The 16529-nt window shown below is 29.5% G+C and overlaps 1 protein-coding gene across 4 annotated transcripts; it reads right to left on the bottom strand.

Moving 5' to 3' along the window:
• Positions 1-835: 835 nt before the first annotated feature.
• Positions 836-16426, bottom strand: Snx27 (sorting nexin 27). Of its 4 annotated transcripts, none has more exons than XM_074122371.1 (10): positions 16000-16426; positions 12125-12239; positions 11917-12045; positions 11703-11836; positions 11485-11614; positions 8985-9162; positions 8650-8897; positions 8256-8405; positions 7306-7434; positions 836-7226 (listed from the first exon to the last, which is right to left on the bottom strand). In XM_074122371.1, the coding sequence occupies exons 1-10, from the start codon at positions 16254-16256 to the stop codon at positions 7158-7160; spliced, it is 1539 nt and encodes a 512-aa protein (XP_073978472.1). In that variant the 5' UTR covers positions 16257-16426; the 3' UTR covers positions 836-7157. The 4 variants fall into 4 exon arrangements, with proteins under 4 accessions (XP_073978472.1, XP_073978473.1, XP_073978474.1 ...); XM_074122372.1 differs by having other exon boundaries at positions 12137-12239; positions 16000-16425; XM_074122373.1 differs by lacking the exon at positions 16000-16426 and adding an exon at positions 14325-14392.
• Between the last annotated feature and the right edge of the window lie 103 nt (positions 16427-16529).

Below are 16529 nucleotides of genomic sequence, written 5' to 3'. Positions count from 1 at the left end.
CTTTCTCGGCTCTATTCAATATCACATTTCTCACCTACAACCTCTAATTTTGTTTTGTTTTTTCTTTTGACAAAACAGCCTAGTTCTATTGCAGCTCCAACGTTGAGTTGCTTTCATAGAGCGCGATTGCAGGATCTGGTAGATTAATATGGGCCTGCAGGTTCTGGTCAGTAGTGATCATTGCTGGTTTTCTAGAAAGAAGTGGGTGATATTACAGAATTCAAAACATCAAATAGTAAAAATAATAAAATAGTCAGGGACAATTTGTGGCAATATACACAATGTAAACTAATTTTATTTTTTTTCTAAATATGCTAGGATTTATTAAAATTCGAAGCTGCTTTTACAATATCACATATACAATGAAACGCAAGTAGTATTCAAAAACCACTTGACAATATATAAATTTTTAATTTGTTTAACTTTTAAATATATATGGTACATATGGATAATTTTTCTATATCAGTTTTGTTTATTCCTAACTACAATATTTCTAATAGACCACGCTAAAGATAATTAATAAATCCCCAAAATTAAATTTGTATTTTTTTAAAAGCCCACTTAGTAAAAATGATCTAAATTGTCTTTTAAAATAGACAATTTAAAAACTTTTTAAATTCTTCTTATTTTGTAATTAATTTACAAACTAATTTAGGATTTGTTTGAAAAAAGGATATTTCTTCATCTAACTGGCTAACATACAGATAATAATCCTTTTAAAATATGTATCATTTCCAAATATATATTATATATGAGAATAATAATAATAATAAGATAATTTGTTTAGTATTTTCTCAAGAAGTAATTTATTTCTTTCCTTTTTTTAAAAAACAGGACCAAAAAATACAACCAAATTAATATCTTTGAAATTCATTCGTAAAAAAATCATTATGGCACAAAATTCTAATTAAAAAAATAATAAACAGCAAGGAATCTGATAAATAAAAAAAAAAAAAAATACCGTTCATTTACAACAAAGATGTTTAGGCCCTTCAAAATAACTTACATATTTGTAATTAAAATAATTTTTGTAAAATTTTGTGTATTTATTTAAAAAAATTCGTTTTTAGCTTCTTTATTATTCAGTATCAGTTATTGCTTAAAAAGGTAACATTTTTTTAAATTTAATTTTAACAGTACATTTAATTAATTTTTTCTTTTACTTATATTTTACTGAGCATAGGCAATTAACAAGAGCAACTGAGGTGTTCTAATAATTCAAAATGCAGAAATAGTTTGGACGGTCTTAATTAGTATCTATTTTATTCATATCCCGTTATCTTTTTACATAATTACCATACGAGAAATCAATTTTATATTCATTATAAATTTATTTATAAACTTTATATTAACAAAGATAATTTGATCTATATACAAATGAAAAAACTAAATAACATTTTTACACAAATGTTTTTATAAAATAAAATAAAATAAATTGTATACACAGCCAAGTACGTCATATACATTTTTTAATTAAAAATAATATTAGAAGTTTGAGAAAACTAAACCTCTGAAAATGTATTTAATTATGTACAAAATAAAATAAATAACATATAAAATGAAAGCTTTTTCGGGGCATTGCTGGCAATATTTTCTCGACAAAACTGCCCAACCATTGAGTGAGTTGCTGATGAAGAGGCTTCTAGGAGGAGAAAATCTAAGAACAACTGGAATTTTGCTGCGACGAAATTAAGTGCTCTCTAATTTTAAGATTTCTTATGTAAATTACGATCTGGTTTTACTGCATCAGAATAAGTCATGACGATTTAAGGAACGAACTTGCATAGATCATTTCAAGGTAATCTTACTATAATTTGCTTTTATTGGTGATAACTTTTCTCTCTACCATACTTAGCATTTAACAGCAATTGTTAAAAATTTTTAGTTACCCGTCATTATTAGTTTTTTGGGTACTAAACTAAGATAAATATTGAAGCATAAACATCTGAGCGCACTGGCACACGAAGCCTGTTCAGTGCTATTATAGACTTGCAATAGACAGTACTGTCCAGAACCTGAATTATAGCGGCTCGAAGGAAGAGTTTATCTACGAACAGACATCTGGACCCGAAACTGGAACTTCTACGAGAGAAAACTGCACTAACCACTAAGCCATTCCTTTCCTTATTTCAATAACTTTTTACATTTCCAAAACTTTATTTTCGTTTTAATTTATGCTTCAAATGAATAAAATTAAAAGACAAAAAAATAAAACGGCAAATCAGTTTTTTAAATGTTAGATGTATTAAGCGTTGAAATTACTGGGAAAAAAAGGAATTAGTTTTAATTTGTTTAGTGCACCTCCTTTCTGAAAAATAGAGAGACGTCATTTATTTTATAATTTACAATCTTTCTTGTCATGTTTTTGCTCTGGATTTCCTTAGAAGTATAAAATTAAATATCATTTGTCTACGAATGATAAGATACTATAAAGAGATCCTATAACATTAGATTGGGTAGTTGTCAAAGTTGAGCATCTATCAAGAGGGCAAGCATCGGCGTTGGGTGCATTTAATGAAGTTTATTTTTTTCAATTCGCGCTATGAATGTAGTAAATCTAATAAGAAGGTGGAAGCCAAATAATTTCACTTTAAACAGCTATTGACATGTTTTTGTCGGCTGCTAGTCGTTCATCTCTAGACTATGCTTTTTGCTCAAAAGTCTTTTTTTTTCTGTTTAATAATGATTTTATCGTTTTATGTTTTAGTTTATGAGTATTATACAAAATACAGCGATTGTTCTTCAAGAATTGCCCTTTTCCAAGCATGCTTCGCAATGGCCTTTGAATATCACTAAAAAAAACTTTGTTATTTCCTATATCTTACAATCAATTTTGTAGTTATAAAAAGGGATTCACTTTGAATTATTTTTTAATAAAGTCAACTAAATTGTAACATAAATACAATTTATAATTCAGCAGCTTTTTTTTTTCTTAACCTTACTCCTTTTTTCATTTTTTTTTCAATAACTTAAGTTTTATAAAAATGTGTTAATTATATTAAATTCTATAATTCCTGACAATTTATATTAAAAATACCAAATTTCGAACAAATGATCAAGATAAACTATTTGTAAAAAGTACACCATCCAAATAGAATTTAGCGGAGCTATTACTACAGATAATCAGTATAGGTTTAATAATCAGCGTATTACCAAATTAAGAGTCAAAACACTCAGGCTTAATGTTCCTTTGATGAGAAAAAGATTCAGGTTTTGAATCTAAGAGTTACTCTGAAGTAATATTAAAATGAACAGCTCTAACTGCCAAAATTAATATGGTTTTTAGCCCCAGCACAAATAAGCAATGGCAATCTGTTGCAGCCACAATTTCAAAAACTATTATTTCTTCCTTATCATGAAGATAACTTAGGCAACATGATATAGTAGATAGGAAAAGGCAATCTGCCACTTTTTTTTAAAAAAATTATCATCTTTCCATGGAGATTTCTCTAAGATTTTTAAGATCTACACATTTAGACATTACATGAACAATACCAACTCATTACAGGGATTCTGATGATATTGATAAATCACTTGAATACTTTACAAACATCATTTATACTGTAATAAACAGTGCCACTTACAAAAAACGGGATAACAATTCCAGAGAGAAATGGTTGTCCGTATGAATACTTGAATGTTATTCATGATTAAAACAGAATTCGCAAGTTATGGCAGAGAACTAGGAATCCTTCAGACAAAACCCACTTCGACCAACTACCGCAACCAACTAAATGGGAACTTGACAAACACAGAATCACCAGATTCAGAACGTACTAACTCCAAAATATAAGATATATATATATATATGAGATTTATTAATAAGGTAGCATTTATCAAGTGAATTTAACTGAGAAGTCAATAAAGAGAGTGGATCATTCCACATGATTAATTAAAACTAATGTTTTCGGCGGACAGTTCTAAAGATGAGGGCAATGTAAAGCATTTAAGTTATATGAAAAAAAAAAAAAATATAAATATTATAAAATGAACATAAGATAATATATATATGTATATGTGTGTATGTACTTTTTCAGGCGGGCAATGCATTCAATTATCGAGAGGAGACTACGGATAAAAACGGAGTACGTTCACAAACCTCAATTAATCAACAAACAGACGCGTGTAAAAACTAAGGCCCATCAGTTTCTGTAGCATGCCCTTGAACAATAATATATTTACTACATTAACCTAATAATAGATAACAGATAGACATAATGAAAATATATTAAGAATATGGCTCGAAAATTTGTTTTTCGTTGAGCAACTTATTAAAAATTCATTTGTATAAATCCTTTAAGATATCGACTCTTTTCCAAAGAAAGCAAGTCAAGACGTTCAATAAATGTTAATCATTTTTTTCAAGATTATTTATTCCTATTCATATAAGTAATTTAGAAAATGTGTTTTATTTTTGTAAGTTCACTACAACGCAAAGCATAAAAGAGATAAAGAGAAAATGTGAGAGAAGAGAAAACTGTTTTGAAAAAATAACATATTTGTCGAAACACAATCATTGGCAATTGAAATATATAATATTTTAAACAAGTTTTTTTTTTCTTTTTTTCAAGTACTTGTGAAATATTTTGGTCAAAAGTATTTCTCTAATTTTAGCTGCATTTAAGTATATATATATAAATATAACAAACTTAAAGCGAAGATAAAAAACTTGGCCTTTGAAGTTTATGTTCAACGCCTTAATTTGTCAATAACTTTTAAACACGTCAATGTTTTTCATTATGTTTTGTCTTTTCTTAACTGTTATTTTAATCTGGGATTAGTTAAAACTGATTCAACTCTTTACTAAAATTCAACCTACATTAAAAAAATTATAAACAATCTAAAGTCAGAATTACAGCAACATATTGTTAGGTAATCAATTTCTCAAACAACGACATTAGGTTTTATTTTAAATTTATGAAAAAAATTTATTGGTTTTGTTATGAAAAAGAACGCGATACTTGTCAGAGAAGATATTTTTTGAATACAATTCCTTAGCTATTTATCAACGTTTCGAGCACCATTAGTGGGGCTTCTATGGAGCTTCTTTTAGGGAGGAAAAAATATACATATTCTATTACATTACGGGCTAACCGTTTTATCAGGTTTAATCAGCTATTTAATTTCATTTTAACTGGTTTTCCCAGGCTCGACTAATTCTGACTTTACAAAACCAATTAAAAACCTTAAATGAGGAATTACATTTTTGTTAATTTAAAATGTAATTTTACTTTAAATATGTTTCTTTACAAATATCTTAAAGTACTAAATACAATTTATTTTTAGAATTCTAATGAATCTATTTGAACAATTATTCACCTTGGCAATAATTAATTTCAGAACTTTTAAATATTACAAACTCGTTTTTCTTTAAAAATGTTTAATTCATGGGAATAGGTAATTTACTTATTTTTCGCTAAACTCAAATAAATTACATTAATGCTGCTCTTTCTTTTACTTGGTAACACTTAAACATATAAAAAATGATTAAAGTGGAAGACAATAAATTGACTATTTCATGTTTAATTATTACTTAAAACGTCAATATTATATTTACTGCTGTCCACTTTTTGAGACACTTATGGAAGTTATTATTTACCGTATCAATTACATGCAGCTTAGTGAACAGCATGTATCATATTATTTTAGATATTAAATATATGAGAGTTATGTCCTTATAACTGAAGAAGTTTGAAATTATTCTGATCATAATGATTCCTTAAGCTCATTACCACAATACTGAACCACGCAAAAATATAAGGATTCACGCATGCAGAAAATTCTATCTGATTTCTAACACAGATTAACTTGTAAAAATTATTTATAACCCTTACAAATTAAAGCGAAAAGGATATTTATATTGGCTATAACATATCGACTGATAAATATATAATGGTGTATCAATTAAATGTAGTGTTCGTACTGCATACAAATTCGTTGGAAACACCACGACTATTTTTTTTTTTAAATTAAATAATTATTAATATTTTTGGAAAAAAGAGAATCATTGCTACTACATAAGCGAATAAAAGCGTTCAAAAAAGATGATTTCAAAACTTTACAATATTTCTGCTTGAACAATAATAGTAAGTAGAAAATGAAATGTTCAGTACATTAAAGTAGATGTAATTCAAGTTAAGGAACCAAAGTCATAATTTCTAAACTATCCATTCTTATTTCTTTTCAAATTAAAATGCATTTTCACATTATAAACAAACTTCGATGTAATATACTCGTATTATTGCCATGGTGAACTGAATTGTGCAAATGTAGAACTACACATCTATCGATTTTCTGAAATAAAGCAATGCTTTAATTGTGTATAATTATGTACTGGAAAGTTATTTAAGAATTAAAAAGAAATAATTATACTTTATTTATTATCAGAACTTAATCGTTGACTCTATTTTATGAGTTTTTCATTAAACTTTTAAAAATTTGATATTAATTTTTTTACTTGACAATAATTTCATAGAAGTTTTTCTCCTTTTAAATAATTTCTAATTCAATGAGGTATTAAGTAAAGAATTTTACATCACTTTAATATTTATTTTAAATTCGTTAGTATAAGATTACTAATACATTTGTTTTATGTCAAGAAACTTAATTATTATATTACTTTGCTGACGTATATTTTAATTATAAAAATAAAAATCAACGAAAATTTCTCTATATGGAAGAGGCAAAAAGGACCTAACAAAAACGTAAGTACAAAACACAAAAACATAATCACGTGCTTATAAAATATTTATACGTTTATTTAAATTAGGAAAATATTCCATAAGTAATGTATTATTTTTGGGGGGATTTAATTTGAAAAATATCAATTAATATAGAACTCCATATAAGGTCTTCGTGTAAATAGCACTTATATAAGAACCAAATAACAATTTTTTGAAACTTATAACTAATATAAATTTAGTTCTTTATAAGGATAATGAATGGAATGTCTCAAAAATCGAGAGGAATATCAAACTACTAAAGAAAAAAAATTCATTATATATATATTCTTTCAGCGCTATTTAAATAATAATAATAATAGTCTACTAACAGCCAAAATTATACTAACTCTTTTTGATATATAGACGTGATAATTAAATATTTACACTTATACAATGCATAAAGTGATGACAGCCTCATTTTTTATGATAATTTTATCATTCTCCTGTATCTGACCACTTTCGTTCCTCCTGTATCCTTTCAAAGCAGTCGAACATAAAGGTGAACTAAACAAAAATAAAAAGAGGTTCAATTAAAATTCTTATTTTTAAATTCGGATCAAAATAAAACTTCTAATCAACTTACATAAGGAGTTAATATTTTAACCCATCTCGTGTTTTTATCTCCTTTTTGGTATTGAAATGAAAACGCCATACTTTCTTCATCTACTTCCCACTGTTTTATAGAAGACCAAGGAAACTCCACAACCTGAGACTAATAAAGATTTGATTCGCTTCATATTATAAGCATTTTCAAGTCTTACGTATAAATTAATTATTATAAGTGAACCTAAAAGAAGGAAATGCTTATCTACTTAATCTAAACTAGACTCCAATTCTCCATTCCATTCAAAGCTATTAATGAAGAATATTAAGGTCTGGATTTATTCTTCTCTACGCACACATCGACAGTTCGTGTGTATCTCTCCCTTTTTCGAAAAATGATGTTTCTCAACTGGATCTTTGTGTACATGTTCCAGGAGAACTCAGGCTAAATGATTAGCTTAATCCATTGAATGGACGGATGCAAATTGCATAAACAAGTTCTTATTAGAAAATATTTTTCCAAAATATGTGTATTTTGTATATTATTTTATTCTTAAATAAATTTGCCTAATATCTCTTTCGGTTTTTTAAAAAAATTAGGTTTTTTAGTCCAATGAGGGCAATAGGTAGGCCGAAGGGTCAGAGCCCTCTGAATAGAAAGTGAACAGTGGTGGCGTTGGTTCATGGGAGCAAAGCCCCCTAACTAAAAATTAAATAACTACTGAATTTTTGTTGTTATAAAAATCTAACTTAAATCCAACTCTTGATATGATTCTACATTCTATGCACCCGACGCCAGCGCTACTATCGTTCTCACAGTGCGTTTTAAGTAAACTTGTCTTCATTAATTACATAGAAAATAGTGGCAAAAATACAAAAATGATAAACCGCAACAACAAATGGAAGATGGAAATTTTTTTAAACCAATAATAATGGGTTGAAACGATGTCTAATTAACAGTGGCAGAAAGTAGTATAGAAAATAAATTACCTCTAGAGTTCCATCACTTTTGCAAGCGTGTAACTTAAATGCGTTATAACCTACAGCAGCTATTACATGGCCTTCTTTACGGCTGTCACATCCACAATGAGGAAAAACAACTTCACCGTATCCTGGAAGTTCTCTGACTAGATTTAAGTACTGTAAAATGAATTGGTAAAATTAATTCACAATACGAACTGGACACTAAGATATTTTAAATTTTCTTGAATGAAACACTGAATTATTTTTAGTTTGTTCCTTTTTTTTTTTTTAATGGAAGATTTCTTTCATTTTTTTTATTACATTTCATTTTTCTTAATCCTCTCATCCTTTAACAAACTTATTTTAGAAGAACTGTTTAAATTTACTTCTCTTAGCACTTTATAAGATCTTTTACATTCACCTCTTGTTTTCTTGAGGAATCTTGCAAAGCTTTTAACTGATACAGCCTTTCATTAGGTAATACATGATTACGATCAACAGCGTCAACAGCCAGCCAGAAAAGATATAATAACACTAAATCTTCTGTTAGTTTTAATTCAATGGCTGGTGAAAATATCCACCTTCTGATACATAGACAGGTTGAACTGGATGTACTGTAATTCTGGATGTAAAGACTATGTGGATATTCTGAAGGTTGTAGTTTTCTTTCTACATATATAAAGAAAAAAAATACAAATATATTATTTTTCTTTGGTCTAGAAGTTTTAATAAACCTATTAAAAAGAAAATATTTACCAAAATTGTATTCCACAATCTCAAACAAATAAAAATGTTTCGCAGCATTACTAGAAATGTTTATTCGCTCCACAACAATAAAATATACTTCATTTGCCGTTGAATTTTTCCTCACTGTCACTGTAACTATATCTCTATCTGGTAACAAAATTTTCAAATCTACAGGTGTAATGTTGCCCTGAAAACAAAACAAAAATTCAAGACTAAAATTGTATTCTGGTTTGTCCCTGTATTGACTCGTAAATAGAATGATAATGATTAGGGAACGGATTCGTATGTATTTACATATTTTTTTCTAGGCAATTTACAGACGTTTTTCAACTAGAAGTATTCATACTGACACTTTTTAAGCCGTTTGAGTCTACTTTTATTTCACATATTTGGATGTTATCGCATATTTATACATATTTGATTAAAATAAATAAATATTTCTACATATTTAATCAAAATATGTACATATTTTTTCATATTTTTCATTTTGGGCATATTTTTATAATTGGGAGGTGGTTGACAGGAACTGTGAACCACAGACTGCAGGGCTGTGAATCACAGTGGGTACAATGGTTATTGTAATTTATACAGAATGCTGCTAAACAGTGACGGGCACTTGTTAGTTCTTTGAAGTTGTCTGACGTTGTCTGTTCTTTCAGTTCGTTCGTTGAAGTGTCCAATTCATTTCGTTCGGTCACTTAGTGTATTCTTTTTTGGGTGAAATGCCACGAACATCGGCCTCAAACAAACAACTGGTTGCTAAATATCTTCGCGAGTTTCCAGCAGAACTTTTTCGAAGTGATGGAGACATTTTGTACTGCACAGCTTTGACAAGCGCGTTTCTTGCTCTCAACGTTCCCAAGTCACCCAACATATTGCCACCTGATCGCACATAGAGAATAAAAACAGAAAGAAAGAGAGGACGTCCTATCAAGCCTTCCTTACATCTCCATCAAGTAAGTCTACTCTGAGTACAGTTCTGTGTCGGGCTTTGGTTAGAGCAGATATCCCTTTCCACAAACTTAAAAATCCTCATTTCAAAGGATTCTTAGAGACCTATATTGGGAAAAAAATGCCTGACGAGAGCGCTCTGAGGAAAAACTACCTGGAAGATGTCTATAAAGATACACTAACCAAAATTCGAGAACTTATCAAAGATGGACCGATTTGGGTGTCAATTGATGAAACCACTGACGTTGAGGGCAGTTATTGGAAAACTTGATAGTGATGCTGATGTGGATTCAAAGCCATTCCTTTTGAACTGTGAGGTTCTCGAAAAATGCAATCATTCCACCATTTCACGATTTTCATAAAAAAAAATGTCCATTTTACTTAAATATTCCAGAAAATATTTTAAGAAAATCACATATTTTCCACGTAATTGACGAAAATAAATGCATATTTTAATTAAATATTTGGCATTTTTAAATACTTAAAAATCCGTTCCTTAATAATGATACATTTTCGGAAGAAATTTTATTTAATGCTATTGCGGAGTTCTTCTACGAACCGCAACCTTTCTTGAGCCAACTTCTCGAGTGTATTTAATAGGTGAAACTAACCCTTCTTTCAAGAGCCAGAATTTTACCCACTATCGATCGTTCTTGCGATATAATTTTTCTATCTTACGGTGCCGAAGATCTCATAAGATAGCGATGGCAACGCTATCGAACTGGAAGATAGGAAAAGCCGTTTACCTATCCTGGTACAAACTGTGAGGTTATTTATCCCTACTCTGTGGGTATGGAACCAGACCCTACTGCTCTTTAATCGTGCAGGTCATCAGATTAAACTGGTCCTTACCTAGATTAAGGATTTTCATCCTGTCTTTGCACATTTTGCATAAGCTTCTAATCTTTTTTTAATGTCTGGTGTTTTCTTCACTGTTGGTCTTTCAAAATCACGTCTTAATAGACGTTCGGACGACTTTAGAGACATAAAATGTAAGGCCAAATAAAGAAAGCAGTTTTAGGTTTGTTCGGCGCAATTTACTGGTTAATTCATAGAAAATAAATCGTTGCAACCTAAAAAAAAAAGCCAAATCAGGGGTCGTGATCTCAGCACTGACTCAAAGCTGAGTTTGAAAATGGTTTAGAATTTTCATTGTCTTCCTTTCATGCTCACCAAGAAATCAGAGGTGAGGAAGAATTTAAGAGACACGGCTTTGAAAATACGCGCTGAGTTCGCATTAATTTAAAGCTTATTTCATAGGTCTGAAGAAAATATGCTAAGGAAGCAAAGATTAGGACATGAGACTTAATAGACCTAGAAGAATCTAGGCACACGATATAGTGCTTGCTGATTCAATCGGAGATAGGTAAAACTTTTTTTCCCTGGGCCGCAATAGGTAATAAAATATAAGCGTTTGACTATAACACAGAATATTTTAGAACGAGAATATGATCAACACTGAGAGGTACATAGATTCAAAAGAACTACAAAATCGCCATAAATTGCACTCCCCGAAAACAAGTTTAGGTTTGACTTCAAAACAAGGTAATTTCTTTACCTGTTGGTCTTCAGTATCTGTTAAGAACTGATGCATAATATCACTTTCTGCAATAACCCGTACTGCACATACTTTTTCTAAATAAAGTTCAAGACCACGTCGTCTTTGATCAACTTGTTGTCCACTCAAACTGTAAACATTTATTGGAATCAATTACTTATAATATTATTTGTTTTGAAATTTATGTTTATTATTTAAAACTAAATATCAATACATACGCAAATGGCCATTTTCCTGGAAGTTTAGGAAAATTAAAGCCTAAAAATTCCTTTTTCAAAGCATTATGTAAATTAGAAAATTCTCGATAACGCCTTGAACATAAATGTCTCCCAGCCATATATATATTGAAAACCTAAGGGCAAATTTAATAAATTTCGATTTAAGTTTAAAGAAATTTACAATTTTCTCAAATGTACCTAAACATGTTCTTACTGCGAATTTTTCTCCATCTCTTTCTAAATAATGATAGTCAGGAATAGATATAGGCAATGATCGCTTCTCGCTGTAATCAATATAATTATAGCTTGTTTGATCTTCGCTTGGTTCAAGTCTTTCAGCTTCCTAAAATAAATAAGAAATACACATTTGGACTTCAATATTTTTGAATCTCTCTTATAATTTAACGTATAGTATTTATTACATAACGTTCAACCTGTGGAGTGACAGATATAACAGTTAACGTCAAAATATCTCCTCCTGATTTAATAAGATCCACTACTTGTTTATGAGTAGCTCCTTCTACATTTACGTTATTCCTGAAAACAACAAAATTAAATCTTTAACCTCTGTACTATATGATAGGAATTTAATTTTAGACGATTTTTCAATCCTTTGTTGGAAATATTACACTAATTATAGTAGCGCCATGGAAATGTGTATTGCATACCTCGTCTAAATTCTCTTAAGATGGGTTTCCCAGATTTTCAGTTTTAAAAAAAGGAATAACTAAGAACGATGATTGAAAAACTTGTTTCTAAGAAATAATCTATATAATGGAGTTACGAATAGAAAAACAGAATTTTACACTACAAGAAATTATAAACAGGAACCTTATAGAAGCAGTTTTAAAACGATTGATGGAAACACTGCATACATGTCCCTTCATTATATATAAATGTTCAAATATAAACGACTAATGAAGCCACAATTATCCATACAAGTCCGCAGTCTTCAGCAATAAGAAGTAACATTCGGATAACCTACACTTGTTTATACTTATTTATGATAACCTATAAAAATTGTGAAAATCATAATACAAAAAATTCCTCCATTGGCTCTGGTGCAGACTAAAATGCTATAAAAAAAAACCATTCTATTTTTTTTTTTAGCCCATTTCTCCATGACATTCAATCTTCTCCTGCAGGATGAACTGCAATATTTTAAATTTCGTTTTTCGTAGCGTATGTACTAGATATTTTCCTGCATTTTATGATATTCACTTTTTTCCTTTTATGTTCTTCTTAGTCAATCAACATAATATCCAATCGATTCCTACAGTTATTCCAACTTACGTACCCTCATCAATAAAGATGGCTCGTACAAACATAAAATTTCTAAAAATCGAATAAATAAGCGCATAAAAAATACTTATAAACAATTTAATTTTAGGCTCATTTATTAATCAAATGAGATAAAAATCTAGCGTGAAATTTAGAAATAATTTTAAATATTGAATCCCTCATAGTTTTAAATTAGTTAGAAGAGAGTGAGAATGTTGGAGGATAAGGAAATGTACGTACTTAAAAAGCAAAGCTAGTTAGTTATTAAACACTACATTGCCAATCAGTGGTCAATTTGACTCAATCAAAATAACGACCGTATATTTTCCCCTCCTCCTTATAGCTACCACAAAATGCTCAAAATATACTATCCCCACTCAGCAGTTGTGAAGTGCGAACTTTCACCTTTCAGTCTGAAGGTAAGTGAATGTACAATTAGAAGAGTCATTTTGACTCCAGACTGGCAATACATTACGTTTTTCAGAGTTATTACTCTTGACTGGTAAACTAACTAATATTCTTTTGTAGTCAATTTTACTCCAGTTTGGTAAAATATATGGAATCAAGACTATATGTTTTAGTCAAAAACGGAATCAAATAAAATTTGTGAAATAGTAAAAAAAATCGAAGAAATTCTCTGAATTCTTTGCGATGAAGACCCCGAAGAATCAGCAAAATGAGATTATTTGAAAGAAGAAATTGTTGTCTCAAAAATTTCAGATTTAGACTCTGATTTTTTCAAAAATTCGCACAATAAAAGAAATCCGAAGCTGACAAAAGAAAAAAAAAAAAAAAAAAAGCGAACAATTAGAAGGCAGGAATTAAAAAGCACTAACGTCACTGCTGTAATAAATTCGGTGATCATAATCGGTGAAAGATAACCTTACTTCTAAGGAAAATTTAATAATACAATACTTTTTTATCGTAACAGGGAACGAAGGGACCAAATGGTATGCAGGTAAATTTTCTAGATCTGGTTAAGAGTAAAAACATCAACGTTGTTCACGTAACACGGTGCCAAATCCTTCTGCAAATTATATACCTGACATCCTTGAATGCTTTCCACATTTTTTTTTGGAAGACTTCCTAAATTTTGTCGTTTATTCAAAGAAAAAACAATTATACCACACATTCCTAAAAACACCACTAATACTGAGAAAATTAAAGCTTTGTCAGGAATACTCATTTTATCAGCCGCCCAAAAAGATTATCACTTTACAAAAGAGGATATGAAAAATTGTCCCAGGTTTGACAGCAAAGAAACACGAATAGCAGACTTGCGCCAATGGAAGATATTTGTGAAATTCTTATCGATAACTGCGAAAAACACTACTGATTTACCAGTTACTTGACGATTGAGAACAACGTGTTAAGTTTAAAGGGTGATCTTTCATAAAGTCGTATCCGCAACTAACTACCCACAAGCGTAACTCTTTTTTTATTGGTTCGTTTGTTTTTCCCCCTTTTTTAATTACGTCAATGACGATTGATGTCTGATAAATTTAATATTTTGTTTCAAGAAATAAATTATTTAAACAATGAATATTCTTCACGATGTTAAGCTGAATGAAGAGTTGGATCCACAACTGTTTTTAAGGAATTGCAGTATTTAGAAATTACGGAAACCAGAATGTTAATACATTCGGCGCAAAAAAACAAAATGAATTTATCAGGTTATAAACCATGGTTTGATTAGAGCTCAATACACCAATGAAAGTATCTCATTTAATAAATTTAAAACGAAGTTTTGTAAAAACAGCATTAGACTACTTAACAAAGGATCACAAAGAATGTACCACCATATGATGTCTCATATCGGTTAATATTATTTGGTGTAGATCGTTATTTTACTGTGTTATACACTTGTTAAATGTTAACAAAGATTAGTTTTTGTAAATATTATACATGTACCAAAGAAAAATTATGCATAGTATGTTTTAAACATTTACTAAGGATTTAATAATTGTTGAATATAAAATAAGAGCATTATTTACATCTTCACTATTTAACCTTTCTAAAAAATAAATAAAAACAATTCATTAAGGGACTGTAAGGTACCAGACGACCTGAACTGAGTTGTACGAGGAAGTATCCGTAGGTAAAGAAAAATACAGTATTTGCAAAAACTGATCCTTTTAGCCGCAATTAGAAACAATGTCGTAAGAAAAGACCGAATATTCCTTTTTTAATGTGTGAAGTTATGCAAAATTCAGAGACAAGTTTTGTTGTCTTGTTTTTTCTTGTTCAAGTCTTGTTTTCTACTCTTTCATGGAACCAATAGAATATTAAATTTCTATTGATTACAGTAACATTTACAAATTTAATTAGAATTATGTAAATTATATAAGGCTGCCGTAGAAAAACAGATTTGTTCTGAAAACCTGGAGAAACACGCCTCAGCCATAAATAATTCTAAATTGTGTAAATAGATGTTTACCCATAAATAAATTACATGAATATTACTTTTTTCTTTTAATAACGACAGCACTTTAAAAAATATATTTTCAGCTAAGTGACATTCATTCAAATGAAAATATAGATCACAGATTCCTAATTTCTCACGCTAGCTTAGGGATCAAGAGAACTTCTCACTGAATCAATCTATTCTTAAGTTCGTGAGGGCTTATTTAAGGTTTTTTTCATCTTAAGTGTTTCAGCAATTCCACTTAATAAGCCTGAAAAAGAGTTTCTGTACTTTTTGGTCTCTTCAGAATAAGTAGACTCAAAAGTTTACTTTACAAGAAGAAACCAAGAACACACTGCGGCAACGAAAATAAGACTTCAAGATATGCTAGTAAGTTTCGTTTGTACTACATACTTACCGATCTTAGCTCTCAAATATTTCTTAGAAAAGTACTATCAGTGCCTTCGAAGATGCATGAAAACGTAACTAATTTCAAACAAAATAACTTTAAGATAGATATAGATACAACTTAAAGGTAAGACTACCATGCAATAAATTTCATCAAACAAACCAATCCTATATATTAATAGAATATTAAAAAATATTACTTACACTTCAAGGATCCTATCACCTTTTCTTATTCCAGCTTTTTCTGCTGCACCACCTTCTAAGACGGCACTAACATGCTGTAAAGGTGCATATAATTCTCCATTTATACTTCTCAATTGCCCACCTTCACTGACTTGGCCTCTAACATTAAAACCGAATCCAGTTTCAGTCTTATAAATTTTAACAATTCTTGGTCCAGAAGGAACTGATTTAATGAAATTTTCATTATGTCTAGCTGGAATATTTTCTACACTAGCCATAACTTAGGCTAAACCTTTCAGCAATTTAACATTCCTAATAATGTTCAAAAAATGTTCATAAATTTAAACAAAAAAAACACTAACTTCAGAATAACAAGCCTACAAGCCACTGACACAAGCAAAGAGAAACATTAACAAAAAACAAATCGCCTTCAGTCACATCAGTGTTGCCAGAAAATAATGCTTTAATAAATTAAGTAATTCCATCTTAGCTGATACTTTTGCCATAAATTATAAATTAATTAATATAGAAGGGATAAATTAACTGGGAGC

The sequence above is a fragment of the Rhodnius prolixus genome, unplaced genomic scaffold, assembly GCF_049639745.1.
Source record: "Rhodnius prolixus isolate KJV_2025 unplaced genomic scaffold, Rpr scaffold_8, whole genome shotgun sequence".
NCBI lineage: Eukaryota > Metazoa > Arthropoda > Insecta > Hemiptera > Reduviidae > Rhodnius > Rhodnius prolixus.
This window is presented reverse-complemented; position numbering and strand designations above follow the sequence as displayed.

Coding starts and splice junctions, on each gene's coding strand:
- Snx27 (XM_074122371.1), bottom strand. CDS start 16,256: ATGGCTAGTGTAGAAAATATTCCAGCTAGACATAATGAAAATTTCATT. Junction 12,046..12,124: donor CTCCACAGGTTGAACGTTAT/GTAATAAATACT, acceptor TATTTATTTTAG/GAAGCTGAAAGACTTGAACC. Junction 9,163..11,484: donor CAGATACTGAAGACCAACAG/GTAAAGAAATTA, acceptor TTTTGTTTTCAG/GGCAACATTACACCTGTAGA.